Source organism: Saccoglossus kowalevskii, chromosome 1, assembly GCF_978046115.1.
Source record: "Saccoglossus kowalevskii chromosome 1, keSacKowa6.1, whole genome shotgun sequence".
NCBI lineage: Eukaryota > Metazoa > Hemichordata > Enteropneusta > Harrimaniidae > Saccoglossus > Saccoglossus kowalevskii.
The window spans coordinates 3,259,178-3,280,340 of NC_140641.1; the positions used below are offsets into that span (position 1 = coordinate 3,259,178).

At 34.5% G+C, this 21,163-nt stretch overlaps 1 protein-coding gene across 1 annotated transcript in view; it reads left to right on the top strand.

The window, feature by feature from the left end:
* Positions 1-21,163, top strand: part of LOC100368478 (uncharacterized) — a 106,664-nt gene that overhangs the window by 67,224 nt on the left and 18,277 nt on the right. Inside the window, exons 19-22 of the mRNA XM_085502910.1 lie at positions 1,839-2,042; positions 2,632-2,890; positions 3,589-3,773; positions 5,898-6,044. Coding sequence (XP_085359036.1) covers positions 1,839-2,042; positions 2,632-2,890; positions 3,589-3,773; positions 5,898-6,044 — 795 coding nt within the window. The remainder of the gene's footprint in view (positions 1-1,838; positions 2,043-2,631; positions 2,891-3,588; positions 3,774-5,897; positions 6,045-21,163) is intronic.

Consider the following 21,163-nt stretch of genomic DNA (forward strand, 5'->3'; position numbering starts at 1 on the left):
TTTTTTTCTCACATTTTTGGTAAAAATGTTATTTCCTATCTTTAACTGGGTTGGTTTAATACATTTTAAGCATATTCGTGTAGTTATATTACACAAATATTTTTTTCATTTTGAAACATATTTTTACATAATTTTTGTATTATTAACTTTTTGAGACTTTGTGTTGAAGCTCATAATGTATAACTGGGGTGCTGTTACAGCAATTTCAGGCACTGATTTGATGCTGAAGTAGTGCTGGATGTTCATAACTTACTACAATAGGTTACACACAAGTGGTAACTAGAAATATAAACATCAGCTGCAAATCAGAGGAATGATTGACAGATATTGCCCACAATATTTTCTATTTTTGCTACAAAGTCAGGTACACCTAGACTTTGAGGCGCGTCTGTCTTTCATTCACTTTTGGTCGATCATCGCGTCGATTGTGTGTCTACAAATCGACATTTGTCCAAGTTGTTTAAACACCACGATGGAGAAGCAAGGAGTCAAAAAAACAGTTGAAGTGAGAACAAGAGTTGTCGATTTGTATTTTCGTGGACTGTCATTTGCTGAGATTAGAGATCGAAATGGTGTTTCAAAGCAGACAGCTTATAATATCGTCAAACAGTTTGTTACCACCGAGAGTATCCTGACAGGAAACTGACAACGTTACAGACTATGTCGAATATTATAAAACATTCCGACCGCGCATTTACAGACGTGAAATTCCACAAAAACTACTTGTGTACGGCGGCAACTCTCCCCGGACGTGTGATCGTGTTGTGGCCATTGATAAGCTTTTTAAAGCACATCAACCTTTTGGTTCTCATCTTCGAGAACTAATAATCGAATAACACCCATTCTACTTATGTGTTCAATTTCATTATTGATATACTGGACGAAGTCTGCATAGGACATTTGTTGCAGGCAGCTTTCAGTTACTGTAAAATGACTAATTTTCACTGGGTTTAAATTTCACTGATTTACCATTTCGGGAATATTCAGTGGGTTTTAAATTCACGGTTTCGACATTTAGATAATGTGTTCTATGCTAAATTTTACATATTCACTGTGTTTTAATTTAGCGCATTTTTCCAGTCAGCGAAATAAGCTAAATTAAAACCCAGTGAATAATTACCCCCTTTACAGTATATACATCGGCGTGATACGGATATTTCTGTAGTAGGAATAATGCACTTTGATGAATAATTCTGTCATGATCAGTTGGTCAGCTGGTTCTGTAAAATAACGTTCTTTAGAGTGCCACCACTTTATGCGCCCCTCTCACTGAAATAACATGTGACGCAAATTGAAGTACGGAACTAAGTTAAGAGCCTCGATCGTTTATTGGAGGAGAAATTCAAAACTAATATACCGCCACGTTTATGGGCGAAGCTTTTTTCTGGTGCACTTCAAATTGCGAACATGCTGTCTGCATTATTTGTAACAACTTCTGTAAATTTGAAAACAAAGTGTGTAACCTATTGTAGTAAAGTTATACTACTTCAGCGTCAAATCAGTGTCTGGAATTGCTGTAAATATAATGAGGTGCTCAGCTTTGCCGTTAAATATTTGACTATAATGAACTATTGTTATAGTATGTTAATGGTATATTCTAGTTGTACTTCCAAGTATCAAAATAAATATATGATATTCATAATAATATGATAAAATATCTGTGTTTATACAAGCACACCTTGTTCTGAATTGTGAATCTACATGACTATATGAATTGAATTTTCATGAAAGAACGTAATAATGCTGTGATAGAAAGAAAATAATTTGCGATAAATCCTGTGTATTGGGGTATTTCTTTTTCTTGATGAGAACAATGTTTTTTATTACATTTGTTGTAGATTGGTGAGAAAGGAATCAATTTAAGTGGAGGTCAGAAACAGCGAGTGAGTTTAGCTAGGGCTTTATATGCTGACTGTGATATCTATTTACTTGATGATCCGCTCAGTGCAGTAGATACCCATGTAGGACAACATATATTTGAAGTATGCATAAAGCAAGCTTTACAAAACAAAACCGTTATCTTTGCCACACACCAACTTCAGGTAAGTTTCTTCTCTCTATTTCATCCGACCATTCACGGTCTCTCTATTATTTGGTCTTGGATTACCAGAGTGGGTGGTTTCATGAGACAAATGCGCGATAGTGACACCGTGACTTTGAATGTCAGAAACAATATCGGCAATGGTACAGGTATCTTCATTAGTATCATCTCCATAAAAACAGGCACCTTCCAGAACAAAATCCCAGTCTCTGTATGACTTCAAGATTGCTACAATCTCTTGTTTGTTTTTATTCTGAATGACCACCACCAAACTAACTGCAAGCACAAATCTGTATAACACATTGTATAACACTCTGTATAACACTCTGTATGCTGGGATTTTTCTGACCCTTATGAATATTCAACAACTTTCTTCAAACCATCGCTGGTTATCATAGGTTATCATAATCTGTTTACCCATACTACGTGGATGGAGACAAACGATAGGCTGTTGTTGCCAGGCCGGTGAAAGAGGGACTGTGGACCATTATAAAATTTAGAAGACTTAAAATCTTTAAATTTATTAATGAAATATTAGTTATTAGTCATACATTAGTATTATTGTTATTTATTCGTTGATATTACTCCAGTATTTAAAACGATGTGATGATGTCATGATGCTAAAAGATGGTCATGTGACTGAGTATGGTACACACAGTCAGCTGATGCTGGATGACAAAGAATTTGCAAATCTCATTAAAACATATCATGAAACTGAACAAGAAGAAACACCGCCTGATATTACTTCTTTTAAAAGTCAACTAAGTCGTCAATTAAGTTTATCTTCTACAACATCTCAGTCAACTTTATCCAGTGATGCCAGCTCTGATATCGCTATGGATACAGAGGGTAAGATTTTATGTTTTTTTGCTTCTTGGTTGTGGGGAAACGACCACAATCATATGGTCTTCAATGCAGATGTATTTTATTTATTTTTTTATTAGACGCATAAAATCCTTAGGAAAGGATAAAAAGGGTCTTACAGAAAGAAATTAAAAAAACAAACAAACTACAATCTAAAAAAGAAAACAAAAAATAAAAACTTTTCTAAAAAAAATAAAACAAGTCAAAAACAAAAAAGACAATTTGCAGCCAATGGTGAATACAGAATATGGAATGAACACAAAATGTGGCCTAATACACTGATAGTTGTTGCTGTTTTGTTCCATAGCTGTTTTTTAAGAAGACAGCTAAGGCTGGTGCTAGAGTATGGTTTGCCATAATCAAAATGAATTTATTCTGACTATTTTCTTTATCAAAGAAATGTATGTTGTATGATAACATCCAAACTTAACACGAAAAACATGTATATATGATAACTTACATAATATGCATGTCAATTTTGATCATTTGATCAAATATGGCTGACTGGTGGCCATTTTGGAATAATTATTATAGTTAAATGTATCAGAAACAGTTTCTCAGTGATGAACAAAGCGATTTCATTCAAACTTTGTATCATATTCATACATACTGGGTTACAGGCATTTTTTTGTTAGCGATTCAATTTTAATATAAATATATATTTTCCTTCAATATTTTGCCAGGAAAATTGATTGTAGCAGAAGAGAAAGAAACTGGATCAGTTAAATTGAGTACTTATGGTGCATACATTAAGTCAGCTGGTGGATGTGTAATAGCCTGTATTGTGTGTTTGCTATTTTTATTGTATGTCAGTAGTTTGACATTCAATGCATGGTGGTTAAGTTACTGGATAAGCAGAGGAAGTGGGGTGAGTAGCTTTCTCTTCCATTATTATCCAGTCTGATGTTTGGTGTGCATATCTCTCATTGCGACCTATTCTGATCACAGATCAACACTGATAGATTGTGATGTAATAATTAATAACTATTAATTAAACTTTCAAATTATATTCATTGCAAGTCACTTAAGATCATTTAGTTTTATAATGAACATAATTTAATATCAGTAGTTTGTTAGTTGCTCAAATATATATAACACAGTGATAATATTGAAGAGAAAACTATTCTGTGTTATATGACCTTGGCATTGGATATCAATTAAGGGGTGTTTGCTCACACAAAGTGTGTGTTACGATGACTTATTACCCGGCAGATTCTTTAACACTCCATAAACTTATAAATTTATTTGATATATTTTTGTGATATACATGTACATACAAGTTTATGGCAAAAATATATCAAATATATACACACTACATTGTATATTAAAATCTCCAGTTACAATAAAATCAACACTGCAGTAATAATTCATTCTAGTTATAATTTCAAATATCTTTACCAGTGTTTGTGACATGCATCTTAGCCACAGCATTGCAATGAGACACAATGTTTATCAGCAAAGACAATGTTGATGTGTATAAATTCCTTGTTTCTGATAAGATGAGGTTATTTGGAGGATACCTCAAAGAATGCATGAAGACAGTACAGTGGGAGTATCGACCGACGCACAGCAGAGGTCGATGCGACGGCAAATTTTCTGGGTGCATACTTTGAGGTATCCTTGTAATAACCTTATTATTATACATCTTTTCCTGCCAATGAACATCATGGAAATGCTGAAATCCAAAAAGTTTAGAACAGAATCAGCAAACCCTGGTGACAGCCATGTTTGTTATTATGATTAGAGGACACTTGCGCACATAATCATTCCATATTGGGAATTCGCATTTCCTAATATGGTAGGATGAAAATACCCCCTAAAATACCACAAAATTATGGCATGCTGTAACTTATGGCGCTACGATGACAGATGTATAATAATATCAGTTGTGCTTAGAAACCGATAGCACTGTCTGGTTAGGGATTGGTCAGTTACTTTGGCCTAGGGGGGGTCGGTGGATCAGTAGGGGGGGTTACCCTGTTTTTGATTGTGCGAATAGGGGGGGGGGTCACCCTGTTTTTGATATCATGAATTGGGGGGTCACCATGTTTTCCAAAATTCACACACGTGCTCATGCATATATTTTTAAAAATTTTATTTCAGAACAAACAATAAAAAAGTTAACCGTACAAATTTGTTCTTAATAATAACTATTACCTACATATATTGCCTATAAATTTGTTGATGCAAAAAATGTTATAGGCTAAATATTTTGAGGATAAAGTTGCCAAATAACTTACAGATGCGGCTAGAACCCCAATTATACAGTTAAGTTTTAAGCACATCCCAAGTCCATGTGCTGCTGATATCAGATTATTTTATTTAAAGTCTGAAGTCACCATTGTATAAGATATTTACTGGATTTATCCAATTATAACAGGAGATGGAAAGACAACACAGCAATTAGTACAAAGAGAAGTGACAATTTTTGTTCAGCAAATCAAAAAAGTTAAATTTGTGAAAATGCTGATAAATAAATTAAAATAAATGATAAAAAAATAAATAAATATTTTTTTTTTGTCTTTTTAACTTTTAAATATGCATATTTTGCTCTGTAAAATACCAAAATCCAACACAAATTTAAGCAAAAATCAAAGTTTCTTTTGTTTTCATAAGCACAGACTGTGCTTCGGGTGTAAATCTACTCGTTTATTAGTCACTCAAATTACTTATACTGTAAACAACCTCTGCAGGCACCTGTGAATCACCCTTGTAGAGCAAAACTGGACATTTTACAGGTATTAACCAGAATACCCAGAGGTGCCATGGTATGTTATACCATTATTTTACTCCCAGAGACAGACTTCACTCTACTTAACAAAATATCTAATCTAAGAAAGTGTAATAATTGGAGTGATTAATAAACAAGTGGGCCAACATAAAGTTTTCTTAGTGACTTCATAGTATATGATTGCAAGGTATCAAAGACACAGGATCATCAACTGGGAATACACACTTTTCAATGACTTATTTTTCTCCTTATTACCAACAGAATACAACAGTATTAGTGGGCAATGACACAGTCATAAGTACAAATATTTCAGATAATCCTGACTACGATATATACGTTATGGTGTATGGTTTATCTATAATAGGTATCCTGTTATTCAGCTTTATACGAGCCATTATCTTTATGAAGGTATGTATTCCTATCTGTGTGCGTACAAAATTTGAACTAAATCTGAATTCATTTCTTCTCTGCTCACATCAAGATAAAAGAATAGAAGTAAACCAACTTTAAACAAGTCATGAGTTCCTGTTAAAATATTACACTTGCTATCAGATTGTGTGCAGATGTGATGGTTACAGCATTACACTTTGTTTGGTGGTATATATTCAGTGTCTATTTAAATTGTTTTCTTTTCTTAGACCAATCCATTTTAACCGTCCAAATATACTTCCAATAATGAGGTTATTCTGTATCAGTTAGCTGAACTCTATTGCATGTGATTGATGCAGTGATTTGCCCTGAGCATATAAACCATGACAGTGCATGCTAGTATAACCACGAGATAATAAAATGATCAGTAAAATATACCCGGAGAACACCAAAATTGATACAACTCAACTGAGAAGCAAACTTTTAAATCTGAAATCTGCACGTAGGATGATGAATCAGTATTCTGTCTGCGGATACACCTCATCATAAAGTAATTTTCTGTAATCTAATATTTTACAGATAATTGAAGAATTCCATTGATTCATGTCCAGAATCTCTGAGTACACAAGTGCAACAAGACTATTTGTCGTACAGGTACTTGCTCCAGAGATATCATTCATAAATCTGAGTGACCCCTGATGTTCAGTACCTTTAATAACTCCTTTAACTTGACATGTTAATTTCATTCTTTGTGTATCAAGAGGACCTGGATTAGTTACTATATCACCACCAAGCAATAGAATCATTCTCGCATTGTACAAATAACATTTCTTAAAAGTATATAGTACGGTTTAAAAAGTATTTACTGTACATACAGTAACATTTATTAAGAAAGGGGCAGTATTGTAGATGAGCCACTATAGGGCAGTATTGACAAACCACTACAAGGCAATAGTGAAGTTATGCCACTACAGGGCAATGTTGATGTTGAGCCACTACAGGGCAATATTGATGATAAGCCACTAAAGAGCAATATTGATGTTAAGCCACTAAAGGGCAATATTGATGTTGAACAACTACAGGGCAATATTGATGTTGAGCCACTACAGGGCAATATTAATGTTGAGCCCCTACAGGGCAATATTAATGTTTAGCCACTAAAGGGCAATATTGATGTTAAGCCACTAAAGGGCAATATTGATGTTGAACCACTAAAGGGCAATATTGATGTTGAACAACTACAGGGCAATATTAATGTTGAGCCACTAAAGGGCAATATTGATGTAGAGCCACTACAGGGCAATATTAATGTTGAGCCACTAAAGGGCAATATTGATGTTGAACAACTACAGGGCAATTTTAATGTTGAGCCACTACAAGGCAATATTAATGTTTAGACACTACAGGGCAATATTAATGTTGAGCCACTAAAGGGCAATATTGATGATAAGCCACTAAAGGGCAATATTGATGTTAAGCCTCTAAAGGGCAATATTGATGTTGAACAACTACAGGGCAATATTGATGTTGAGCCACTACAGGGCAATATTAATGTTGAGCCCCCTACAGGGCAATATTAATGTTTAATCACTACAGGGCAATATTAATGTTGAGCCACTAAAGGGCAATATTGGCGATAAGCCACTAAAGGGCAATATTGATGTTGAACAACTACAGGGCAATATTGATGTTGAGCCACTACAGGGCAATATTAATGTTGAGCCCCCTACAGGGCAATATTAATGTTTAATCACTACAGGGCAATATTAATGTTGAGCCACTAAAGGGCAATATTGGCGATAAGCCACTAAAGGGCAATATTGATGTTAAGCCACTAAAGGGCAATATTGATGTTGAACAACTACAGGGCAATATTGATGTTGAGCCACTACAGGGCAATATTAATGTTGAGCCCCTACAGGGCAATATTAATGTTTAGCCACTACAGGGCAATATTGATGTAGAGCCACTACAGGGCAATATTAATGTTGAGCCACTAAAGGGCAATATTGATGTTGAACAACTACAGGGCAATTTTAATGTTGAGCCACTACAAGGCAATATTAATGTTTAGACACTACAGGGCAATAATGATTTTGAGCCACTACAGGACAATATTAATGTTTAGCCACTACAGGGCAATATTAATGTTTAGCCACTACAGGGCAATTTTAATGTTTAGCCACTACATGGCAATATTAATGTTTAGCCACTACAGGGCAATATTAATGTTTAGCCACTACAGGGCAATATTAATGTTGAGCCACTACAGGGCAATATTAATGTTTAGCCACTACAGGGCAATATTAATGTTTAGCCACTACAGGGCAATATTAATGTTGAGCCACTAAAGGGCAAATAGATCAATTTAGAAGGGTATATAAAATACCCCTGCTGCCTGTAAAAAAGAAAGAAAATCATAGTTAAAAATAAGGATAAGCAAAGATGGCTTAAAAAGAACATGTGCAGGTACATGAGGTACAGAATAGATATATGTAATATTTAAAATTAATTTTAGAATTCTAAAATTCTAGATATAAATTTAGTTTTCGAACAGTGTAAGAGTTTGATTCATGTTCTACAGCATGAACTGTATCTATTAACACAAGACAATACGCAAGATTGATAAGCCTTCAGCGAGCACTCCTGAAATTTCATATCATTGGTACCATGTTTTTGGATACATTCAATGACCTGATACATAGAACCACATTTTTTATTGGTCAGTCACTTGACCCTGTATGGCATTTGATTCACAAGATCACAAGCTCTATCATAAAATTGGGTTTTTCATTTGATGCAACAAAACGTGTATTCACAGCAGACGGAAATTTGTTTGAGATGTTACTGGACTATATTTTTGTATTCAGTTTTTCATTTCAACCACTTTGTAAGCTGAGATCATATGTTAGTGATCACGTATTAGGATACTGACTGTACATAAATGTGCAGTGTAGTGCCACCAGAAAACCAATTGCTTGAGAATATTTTGCACCATTAAAAGTCTTTTCAAATTTTATATTGGATGAAAACATAATTGCTACAATATGCTAGAAAAATGGATAACTGAATCACACACACACACACACACATATTGTTTGGCAGAAAGGAGGTACAATTTAATATGTGTTCGTCTGTTCCACTGATATCTCAAGAACCATACATTGATTTTTTATGAAACTTGGCACATAGATGCTCCAAACTAATGCGCAGATTTGATTAGTTTTGGGTAAAAATCTGTGCAATATTAATTACTTAATTTGCATAATGATTAATCAATGTTTGGCTTTTCAACTGATATCTCAAGTACTAATCATCACATTCCAATGAAACTTGGTACATGGATGTCATAGGACACTGCATAGACCTGATAGTTCTTAGGGTAATATCAGTACATATTAATTACCTAATTTGCATAATTAATTAATTTTCAGCTTTTGATATTTCAAGTAGTAATCATCACATGTCAATGAAACTTGGTACATATTTACTTAAGGACTGTGCAGACCCCTGATTAGTTTTGGGATAAATATTTGTGCATATTAATTACCTAATTTGCATCATTAATTTTCAGCTTTGATATTTCAAGTACTCATCATCATTTTTCAATGAGACTTGATACATAGATCTTCTAGGACTATGTAGACACATGATTAGTGTTAGGGTAAATAATTGTGGATATTAATTACCTAACTTGCATAATTATTTTTTTTTTCCATGAATGTTCCACTGATATATAAAAAAACACGAATTGGATTTTAATGAAACTTTTAAAGAGTACATTACATCATCCAATTAGTTTTTTGTAAATATTTATGCTTATTAATCACCTAATTACCATAATTAATTAACACTGATATCTCAATTACTGATCATCACATTTGAATAAAATTTGGTACAAAAATGCTCTAGAACAATAGACAGACCTGATTAATTTTGGGTTAAAATTTGTTCATATTAATTCTCTAATTAGCATAATACTTCATAATTTTTTTGTTCTTTTCTGTTCATATTAGTTACCTGATTTACATAATTAGTTTTCAGTTTTTCCATCAATATCTCAGGTACAAGTAAATTTGAATTAATTTTTAATGTGTCTTCAATACTCTCAGCACACGGGAGTTCTTTCTAAGCTTTCTTTGATTCTAATTTTGTTGATACTGAAAAGTAAAGTATGTTCTAAAAGAAATTTCGAATAAATACAAACACGAATACATTGCTTAGTGGTTAGTACCGGTAGCAAATGATCATGGCAGGCTGATCACGGCCCAGGGGGGCTACGTAAACCCCCCTCTGGGGGGAGGGGTCACGGTAACACATCCGGTCATTCTGTGTTTCGCAATTAAGGTATAGATGCAGGTTTGTGGGAACTTGGGAGTGAAATTTTTATTTTTTGTTTTTTATTATCCAAACAGTCTTGGGTATAGACTGTTAACATTTTGTAGAATTGTGAATAGTAGAACATACTCAAAAAACGATTTTAAAATATAGATAACAGGTGCAAACATTCTCTTTTTTGAATGCTTAGCAAGATTCAGCAAGGCTGTACATAAATAATAAAAAAGAAACATGGTGAAAAAAAGAAATGATGGGATCTCCACATTATGCACTATATTTAACTTTTAACAAATGGATAATACATTTCAATTTGGAACTGTTACAGCCAAACTTCTTACTGAGTGAATTGTTATGCAAATTAGCAATTATCTCAGCTTATTTTTAGTGCACATCCCAGAACTTTAAAAAAAAATAGCTCCTAGACGCTTTGACCTTTTGTTTTGAAATTTTCACAAATGATTGACAATGTGTTCAAAACGCCTTCGGGGCATTGTTTTTGGTTGAACAGTGTTACAACAATCGTGCAGACAACTAACCTAGATGTTAATATATGGATAAACTTGAAGTAGTGAAATTTGGGCTGCTGCCCTGCAAAATTGACAACTGGTAGACAGTTTTCAAGACGGCACTTTCTTCATAGTAAACAGATGTACCTATAAACCAATTTTGACAGGAAACAGAAGCATGGTTTAGGAGCTAATTTTTTTTAAATCACTTTTGACCAAAAAAGCTCATTTTTGTGCATATTTCGAACTAGAATAGAATAGAATAGATTTATCCCACCAGAAAAAAGAGACAATTGTACAGGGAAATTTATCTGAATGAATATTAAATATATATATTATTCCTGGTGGGGACCAGAGAGGTAGTTCTAGCAGAACTAATCTAGTCCCTGGCCCCAAAACCATACTCAACTGTTAAAATATACGTTGTTGTGAATAGTGATACACAAAAAAATTATATTGTTAAGTTAAAAATAAATAAATAAATACATAATTAAGTAAGTAAAGAGACTACAAACTCTCATAATCAATAATAATGAAGAAAACAAAAATAGACAATACTAATACATATACTACAATAATGCAAGTATTTATACATTAGTTAAAAGATATTTTTTTAATGCCGTTTTGAATGAGTTTCGTAAAGTTAATGTTTTTAACGAAGTTGGGAGCTCATTCCAATGTTTTACAAGAGAAAATGTCAGACTTTTCTTAGTTGAACTTAAATTAATTTGTGGTGTGGCAAGTTTCTCAGAGGTTACTGATCGTGTATGGTATGGATGTGATATTGATAAGGCGTAATGATCCAGAGAGTGTGCATGGCGGCCATTTTTCAAATCGTATGCAAATAAACATGTATTGTACTTACATAATTTATACACATCAAGAATGCCAAGTTGCAGGAAAAGTGGTGTGGTACTTGCTCGAAAATGAGAGAAAGAAATTAATCTGACAAACTTTTTTTGTAATTTAAAAATTGGATCAATATATGTGCTAAAAGTGTGTCCCCATATTTCTATACAAATTTCTATACAATTTCTATACAACAATATGTGGTTATTTTTCTTTTACTAATATCTGATTTGTAACCCTTTTCATCCCCTCCGGGGGATGTTGTGTGTTAATAAATAAATAAATAAATAAATACAATAAGCAATGTGTGGGAGAATCAACGAGTTGTAAAGTAATATCATAATGGATTTTGGTAAATAATAAAGTATGAGATTATCCCAATTGTTTTATTGATTTTTTTAACAATGTTATCGATATGGGGTCTCCAACAAAGTGTTGAGTCAAGCGTGACACCTAAATAAACAGCTGACGACACCATTCTTAATGACAAATCATCAATTGACAATACGCCCTCAATAGTTGTTTTTCTTTGAGCTGTCTGAAAAACCATGAAATTTGTTTTGTCAATGTTTATAGTTAATTTATTTGATTTACACCAGGTAGCAACTTTATTTAATTCAATATTGAGTGCGTGAAGGTTTACAGAACGGTCTTTTACGGAATAAAATAGACTGGTGTCATCAGCAAATAGTCTGAATGAAAAAAGGGGGGATGATCGAGAAATGTCATTAATATAAACTAAAAAAAGAAGAGGGCCTAGGATTGACCTTTGTGGTACCCCTGTGGAAATAGTTTCACAGTCAGAATCATTGTTTTTAGTACTGACATATTGTTGCCGACCGTCCAAAAAAGTTTTAAACCAGTTCAAAGTTGACCCTCTAATCCCATATTGTTGTAGTTTAGCTAGCAAAATACTGTGATCAATGGTATCGAAAGCTTTTCTCAAATCTATAAAAGCACCAAGTGTGACAAAACCTTCATCAATTCTTTTTGAGATTTCAGCTGTGAGATCAGCTAAGGCGAGTTTAGTGCTATATTGCTTTTGGAACCCGTACTGATTTTCTGAAAGAATTTTAAATTTGTCCATAAAGGCACACAACTGTTTATTGGCGAATGATTCGAATAGTTTGCTGAAGACAGGTAAAACGGAAATCGGCCTGTAGTTTCCAACTTCATAAGCACATCCTTTCTTGAAAATGGGAGTCACCCGTGCTTTTTTCAGTTTGTCAGGGAATACGCCTTTCGACAAGGAACAATTTATTGGCGATCCGCTCCGCTAGGATTGCTCTTATAATCACTTTTTTGGCGATCCGCTCCGCTAGGATTGCCCTTATAATCACTTTTGTCGTTTTGTGTGTGTGTGTGTGTGTGTCTGTGTGTGTACATTTCCAGTGTTCCAGTGTTCACGTATTATTTCTTCTGTGATTTTTTTGGCTTGGCCGATTTCGTTCAAACTTGGCAGGTAGGTCACACCTTAACCCTAGTTATAAGGAAAAATCTGGAAAATTTTTTTGGCCCACCGTTGCCATAGCAACAGCCAAAAAACTGATTTTGGGATAGCTTCGCGTCAAATGTATCTCCTCCTACAAATTTGGGATAAAATATTTCAAACATAGCTCATTCTACTCAGCTTGAGTGTGGGCACAAAGTTACCATTTGAATTTTTGATATCTGTTTTCATTACCGAGAAATTTGACCCTAAAGTTGGGGTAACTTTTCACCAGCAACGGCTTTTAACTCCTCTGTGATTGTTTCCGCTCGGCCGGTTTTGTTCATACTTCACAGGTAGGTCGTGCCGTCACTAATTGGAAAACAATCCTGGCCCACCATTGCCATTGCAACATCCAAAAACTGATTTATGAATACTTTCGCCCCAAATGTATTACCTCCTACCAGTTTTATCGGTGTCGCTGGGTGTATATGATAAAGGGAAGTTGTGCAACCAAATTTGCCGAGTTCGCAGTTTTTCGCCAATAAAAAAATAACTAAGGCAACAACTCACGGTTTTTCAGCATTTTTGTAATAAAGACATTATTCTCCATCAATAATCCGCCCAAAACAGGAACATTTCTACTAATTCTTGTGTTTTTTCGACGTTTTTCGAAAAACCTGCGATTAGGCTGTGAAAGTAGAACATTCCGGAGGGGGCGCAATGGAAGAGCCATATTTAACGCCTAAAAATAGAACACGTATTTTGACCTCTATGCGGTCGTCGCCAAAGAGCCCCACGTCCATCGCCTGGCAATGCTCTTCCGTTTCACCAGTTGCGTTTTTGACTCCCATGTGCGAAGCACAAAATGGGAGTCTTTGCAGTTAGTGTGTCTGTATGTGTGTGTGTATGTGTGTGTGTGTGTATGTGTGTCCGACTGTTCCACTGATATCTCAAGAACCATACATCGGTTTTTGATGAAACTTGGTGCATAGATGCTCTGGGCCAATGCGCAGATTTGATTAGGTTTTGGTAAAAATCCATGCTCGTTAATTACCTAATTTGCATGATAATTAGCTAATTTTTAGCTGTTCTATGACTGTTCCACTGATATCTAAAGAACCACTCATTGGATTTTGATGAAACTTGGTACATAGATGCTCTGGACATATGCGCAGATTTGATTAATTTTTGGTAAAAATCCGTGCATATTAATTACCTAATTTGCATGATAATTAGCTATTTTTTAGTGGTTCCATGACTGTTCCACTGATATCTAAACAACCACTCATTGGATTTTGACGAAACTTGGTACATAGATGCTCTGAACTAATGCTAGGTTTTGATTAGTTTTTGGTAATAATCCGTGGATACTAATTACCTAATTTGCATAATGATTAGTCAATTTTCGGTTTTTCCACTGATATCTCAAGTACTAATCATCACATTTCAATGAAACTTGGTACATAGATGTCATACGACACTGCACAGACCTGATAGTTTTTATGGTAATATCAGTACATATTAATTACCTAATTTGCATAATTAATTAATTTTCAGCATTTGATATAAGTAGTTAGCATTACATTTCAATGAAACTTGGTACTTACATACTCAAGGACTATGCAGAGATTGATTGTTTTCGATAAATATTTGTGCATATTAATCACCTAATTTGCATAATTAGTTAATTTTCAGCTTTTCCACGGGTATCTCAAGTACTAATCATCGCATTTCAATGAAACTTGGTACATAGATCCTTCAGGACTATGCAGAGACCTGATTAGTTTTAGGGTAAATAATTGTGCATATTAATTACCTAATTTGCATAATTAATTTTCAGCTTTTCTACTGATATCTAAAGTACTAATCATCACATTTCAATGAATCTAGAATTATGCAGACCCAATTAGTTTCCGGTAAATATTTGTGCATATTAATCACCTAATTTGCATAATTAACCAATTTTCACACTGATATCTCAGGTACTATACATCACATATCAATGAATGTACATGGATGCTGTAGGACAATAGACAGACCTGAATAATTGTGGGTTAAAATCTGTACATATTAATTACCTAATTTGCATAATTAACCAATTTTAAGCTTTCACACTGATATCAAAAGTACCGTAAAAACTCCAAAATTTCGACCGGTTTTAAATAATTGATGTTAGAAATGTGACGTGTTTTTAGAGTCAAAATTAAGGTGCATTTTCGGACGGTCGAATTTTTCAGAATAGAAATCAGCAAAAAAAAATGGGGATGATAGACAGTGTGCTTCATTAGTTTTTAAAAAATGCAATGTCTGTCAATTGACGTAAACTTCCTCATGTTTCACGGTAAAAGCAAAGGTCGTGGCCGAGTTGTAACTCAAAATCTAAACAAAGTCATCAATCAGTGAGTATTATGACAAGCAAAACAAAACATCAAGACGCGGAGAAGAGGTCAGCACAAAACTAATAGGTCAAAAGACAAAGCTGTCTCGCACTACCTAGGAAAACTTGCGAATGTTCGAAGTACAGGTACCCATTGGACAAAAGATACATGGAAGTTTAGCAAACGATCTCCCCGACCCAGTGCAATGTATCCAGTTAGAATCAAAGCTCACGTGTCCCTTATTTGAGGGACCAAATTCTGCCGTAAATTCACCCTTGGATTAAAAAATAAAATGGGATTTAAGAAAATAAAATGGAACTTTTAAGGTGTATTTTGGCGTCATTTTTCGGACATTTCAATCAATCCTGCCGGCTAAAATAGAGTCTAAGTTTTACCGTAGTCATTGACGTCTGTCTATTCAAGAGTACACGTGTATGATTTTTATCGTGACTAGCGTGAGCGGGTAAGCTTCCTTTCGAGAATGAGCTGTTATCACTGTGAACAATGTTAAATTATTCTTCAGATGACCAGTTTATTTTTAAAAAACAACTAATTTTTTTATTTAAAAAAAATCATGCCGTTTTCGCATCAAAATCCAAGCCAAAATATCGTACTACAACATCAATCTCTTCCGCATTGCGTTCAATAACATTAACATGTTTAAATAAGCTATGGTAATTTGAACACGTTGGCATCATCCAGCTTTTTGATTGGTTAATTAGCGATTTGACCTATTTGACCTAAGAGAACATGGCGGATATCCTACAGCATCAAACGTTTATACGAGACCGGAATCATTCGCTTACGATGAAACTAAGTTGACTTTTATTTGTATATCATAACCATTCAACAAATTTATTTTGTGTACATTATTATAATCACTACTGAGTACAGTAATAATCAACAATTCAGAAACGCAGCATGCCGAGATTTTTGTGTTCGTTTTTATTTGAAACTTCGTTTATTTAGAATATATTTTCGTTACCAATAAAATAAAAATCTCTCAGTCAATCAGAAACCCGGATTCATGCCTTTGAGGAAGGTCCCGTTTGAACGCTCACATCGTTTTTTTTTTCGTTTGTGGGAAAACTAAAACTAGTCGCAATTTTCGAATAAGAATGAGTCGGCAATTTTTAGTGGAGTCGAAAATTTGGAGGTAAATAAAACACCGAAACCCGGCAAATAAATAGGCGTTCGAATTTTTAGAGGGGTCGAAATTTTGGAATTTTCACGGTACTAATTATTCCATTTCAATGAAACTTAGTACAAAGATGCTCTAGGACAATGTACAAACCTAATTAGTTTGGGGTAAAAATCTGTTCATATTAATTCCCTAATAAGCATAATAATTCATAATTTGTTGGTTCTAATCACATTTCAATTAAACTTGGAGACATAGATTTTCTGTTACATTGCGCAGACCTCATTAGTTTTACACTCAAATCTGGTCATATTAATTTTCTGATTTGCATAATTAGTTTTCAGCTAAGTAATTTCGAATTATATTTAATGTGTCTCCAATACTCTCAGCACATGGGAGTTCTTTCTAAGCTTTCTTTGATTTTGACTAAAATTTGAGCAGTACTGTCAGTCACGAAAATTGATGAATAAATTAATACACATAAAATATGAATCACAGGCTAATTCAATGGTCACCGAACACTCCACTGTGGCAAGATAGTAGCGTACTGTATATTTGACCCAGATTTGACAAGTGTGGTACAGTTTTTTGCGCGTGTCCATAATAACGCGCACAAAGGATTGTGGGGCAGAGTCCTTTATTTGCTGGCATTCTTGACTTTTGACTGCAGTTCTTTTTTATATTTTAGAGTAAATGCTTTTGATATGCTCTTAGGTTTCTTAATATCCGTCTGAAATTCTGGACTGTGGTCATATTTTTCGATTAGGAGTCTTATATTTAAATAACTCACCGTGACTAATGTTTTGCATTATGAAGTATATTATTATGAAGGTCAACACACTGTACTTTAGGTAAATATTGGCGATCCGCTCCGCTAGGATTGCCCTTATAATCACTTTTGTCGTTGTGTGTGTGTGTGTGTGTGTGTGTGTCTGTGTGTGTACATTTCCAGTGTTCACGTATTATTTCTTCTGTGATTTTTTTGGCTTGGCCGATTTCGTTCAAACTTGGCAGGTAGGTCACACCTTAACCCTAGTTATAAGGAAAAATCTGGAAAATTTTTTTGGCCCACTGTTGCCATAGCAACAGCCAAAAAACTGATTTTTGGATAGCTTCGCGCCAAATGTATCTCCTCCTACAAATTTGGGATAAAATACTTCAAACATAGCTCATTCTACTCAGCTTGAGTGTGGGCACAAAGTTACCATTTGAATTTTTGATATCTGTTTTCATTACCGAGAAATTTGACCCCAAAGTTGGGGTAACTTTTCACCAGCAACGGCTCGGCTGGTTTTGTTCATACTTCACAGGTAGGTCGTGCCGTCACTAATTGGAAAAAAATCCTGGCCCACCACTGCCATTGCAACATCCAAAAACTGATTTTTGAATACTTTCGCCCCAAATGTATTACCTCCTACCAGTTTTGTACACAGTCAGCTGGCATCGGTGTCGCTGGGTGTATATGATAAAGGGAAGTTGTGCAACCAAATTTGCCGAGTTCGCAGTTTTTCGCCAATAAAAAAATAACTAAGGCAACAACTCACGGTTTTTCAGCATTTTTGTAATAAAGACATTATTCTCTATCAATAATCCGCCCAAAACAGGAACATTTCTACTAATTCTTGTGTTTTTTAGACGTTTTTCGAAAAACCTGCGATTAGGCTGCAAAAGTAGAACATTCCGGAGGGGGCGAAAGGGAAGAGCCAAATTTAACGCGTAAAAATAGAACGCGTATTTTGACCTCTATGCAGTCGTTGCCAAAGAGCCCTGCGTCCATCGCCTGGCGATGCTCTTCTGTTTCACCAGTTGCGTTTTTTGACTAAAATTTGGGCAGTACTGTCAGTCACAAAAATTGATGAATAAATTACTACACATAAAATATGAATCACGGGCTAGTTCAATGGTCACCGAACACTCCACTACTAAACAATCTGTGGCAAGATAGTAGCGTACTGTATATTTGACCCAGATTTGACAAGCGTGGTACAGTTTTTTGCGCGTGTCCGTAATAACGCGCACAAAGGATTGTGGGACAGAGTCCTTTATTTGCTGGCATTCTTGACTTTTGACTGCAGTTTTTTTTTATATTTTAGAGTAAATGCTTCTGATATGCTCTTAGGTTGCTTAATATCCGTCTGAAATTCTGGACTGTGGTCATATTTTTCGATTAGGAGTCGTATATTTAAATTACTCACTGTGACTAGTGTTTTGCATTATGAAGTATATTGTTATGAAGGTCAACACACTGCAATTTAGGTAAATATTTACCATTTTGTTATTTCATTATTTCGCTTTCCAGCATTTCCGGGAAACGCTTCATTCTAAAAAATGCTATCGCAAAACGGTTGGAAATAATAAATGTAACAGCAGAATACGTCCTAGCACAGTCACTCTACTAGTAGAGAGTAACTGTGGTCCTAGTACTAAACTAAGTGACTTCTAAAGACTGAATGGTGTTTGCGAACTTCGTATTAGTTATAAACCGACGTCAGCTTCACGTTTATGTCACCATGGAAACAGCCAAAAAACATGTTGCTTGTTTTTGAGCGGAGCGGATCGCCAACCAGCCTACCGGCTTGTAATATAGGCGATTGGTTCGGCAATATATTCAGCAGCCACTTTCACAAGTTTTGGGTGAATACCGTCATAACCAACGGATTTACGAATGTCAAATTTGTCAATTTCATTTAAGACATCGTGTGCACAGACAGGGCGAAAGAAAAATGACTCTGATTGTCTGTTGCCAAGGTAGTCATTAAAATTGGTGTTACAGATAATCTCCGAAGCAAGCTTTGGGCCAATGTTAACAAAGTAAGAATGGAACAAATGTGCAATATCCTTACTGTTTGTAACAAATTCATCTGGTTTGGTGGTTGATTTTAATTTTTGAGGGGTTCCAGCTTTGCACATGTTTCCATTCATTATTTCATTAATGGCCTGCCATGTTTTATTATTATTGCCAGCGGAGGTGCAAAATCTGTCACGAAAATACGACTTTTTGGCAGCTTTCAACAGTTTACAGAGAATATTACGGTACTTTTTATACTGATTATGTACTGTTGAGCTGACAGAATGTCGTTTTATTTTAGAAAATAGTTTGTGTTTATTTTTAATAGAGACAAGCAGTCCCTTAGTAATCCAGGGCTTTTTGAGTGATTTGGGCAAAAAACGAGTTTTAATCCTTGGGACATGTTTAGCGACAACGTTAAACAGTTTGTAAAAGGCGTCGTAGGCCAAATTTGGATCTGATATTTCATAAATTGACATCCATGACGTTTTTGCAACATCCGCTTTGAATGATTCAGGATTAAACAAAGAAAAGTCATGTTTGTAACTATTTGTTGGATTTGTGTTAAATATATGACGTAAATGTTTAAAAACAGCAAAAATTGGAAAATGATCACTAAGATCCGCCTCTAGGGTACCGGCTTCAATAAAATAATCAAAAAAATTCATAAGACAGTGATCTATTGTTGTAGATGTTGATTCGGTTACTCTAGTTGGAGTATCCATAACAAAAAAATACTAACACAATTTTAAAATTCATACAATAAGCTTTCCGAAAATATATAGTTTTGTGGACAAGGGAGGTCATCTTGGTTTCCTAATTAACTAATTAAAATACCTGTCAGGTAAACTGCATCTCTACCTTAAGTGAATAACTTACTTGTTTTCTAAGTATTGTAATTGTTAATTATTATTCAGTAATGATTATAATAACGTACAAAAAATAAATTTGTTGAATTTTTAGCTCCGCTGTCGACTTTGTCGAGCGGAACTTATTATATGAGTGATTGTCCGTAATCACCAGTGTCAATGTTTTACTTTTTCCACTTCTTCTTGAAAACTACAAGCCTGAATGCTTTGATACTTGGTGTGCATGTACCTGGGGTAGACCTCTCTTAGATTTGTTTATTTCATGATGATATCTTCAATTTTCTAATTTTGGTGAATATTTTTGTAATTTTTGGTAAAAAGTGATATTTTTGACTTCTTGTTAAAAACCGCAAGTCCAATTGCTTTGATATTGCATATATAGATGCTATATGTGGACCTTTCTCAGATTTATTCATTTCGTGATGATATCTTCAATTCTCTAATTTTGGTGAATATTTTTGTAATTTTTGGTAAAAAGTGATATTTTTTGACTGCTTGTTAAAAACCGCAAGTCCAGTTGCTTTGATATTGCATATATGGATGCTACATGTGGACCTTTCTCAGATTTGGTCATTTTGTGATGATATCCTCAATTCTTTAATTTTGGTGAATATTTTTGTCATTTTTGGTAAAAAGTGATATTTTTGCTATACATACTATACATATTGTTCATTTTCTAATAATATCTTCAGTTCTTTAATTGAAATATGCCTTGCTAACAGCGGAGCTATCTCAGCCGAGAGGCTGCTTGTTATGAATTGGGAGTAAAATTCAACTTAGTTTCAACGTAAACAAATGATTTCGGTCGAATGTAAATGCTCAATGCGATACGATATCCGCCATGTTTTCATTACACG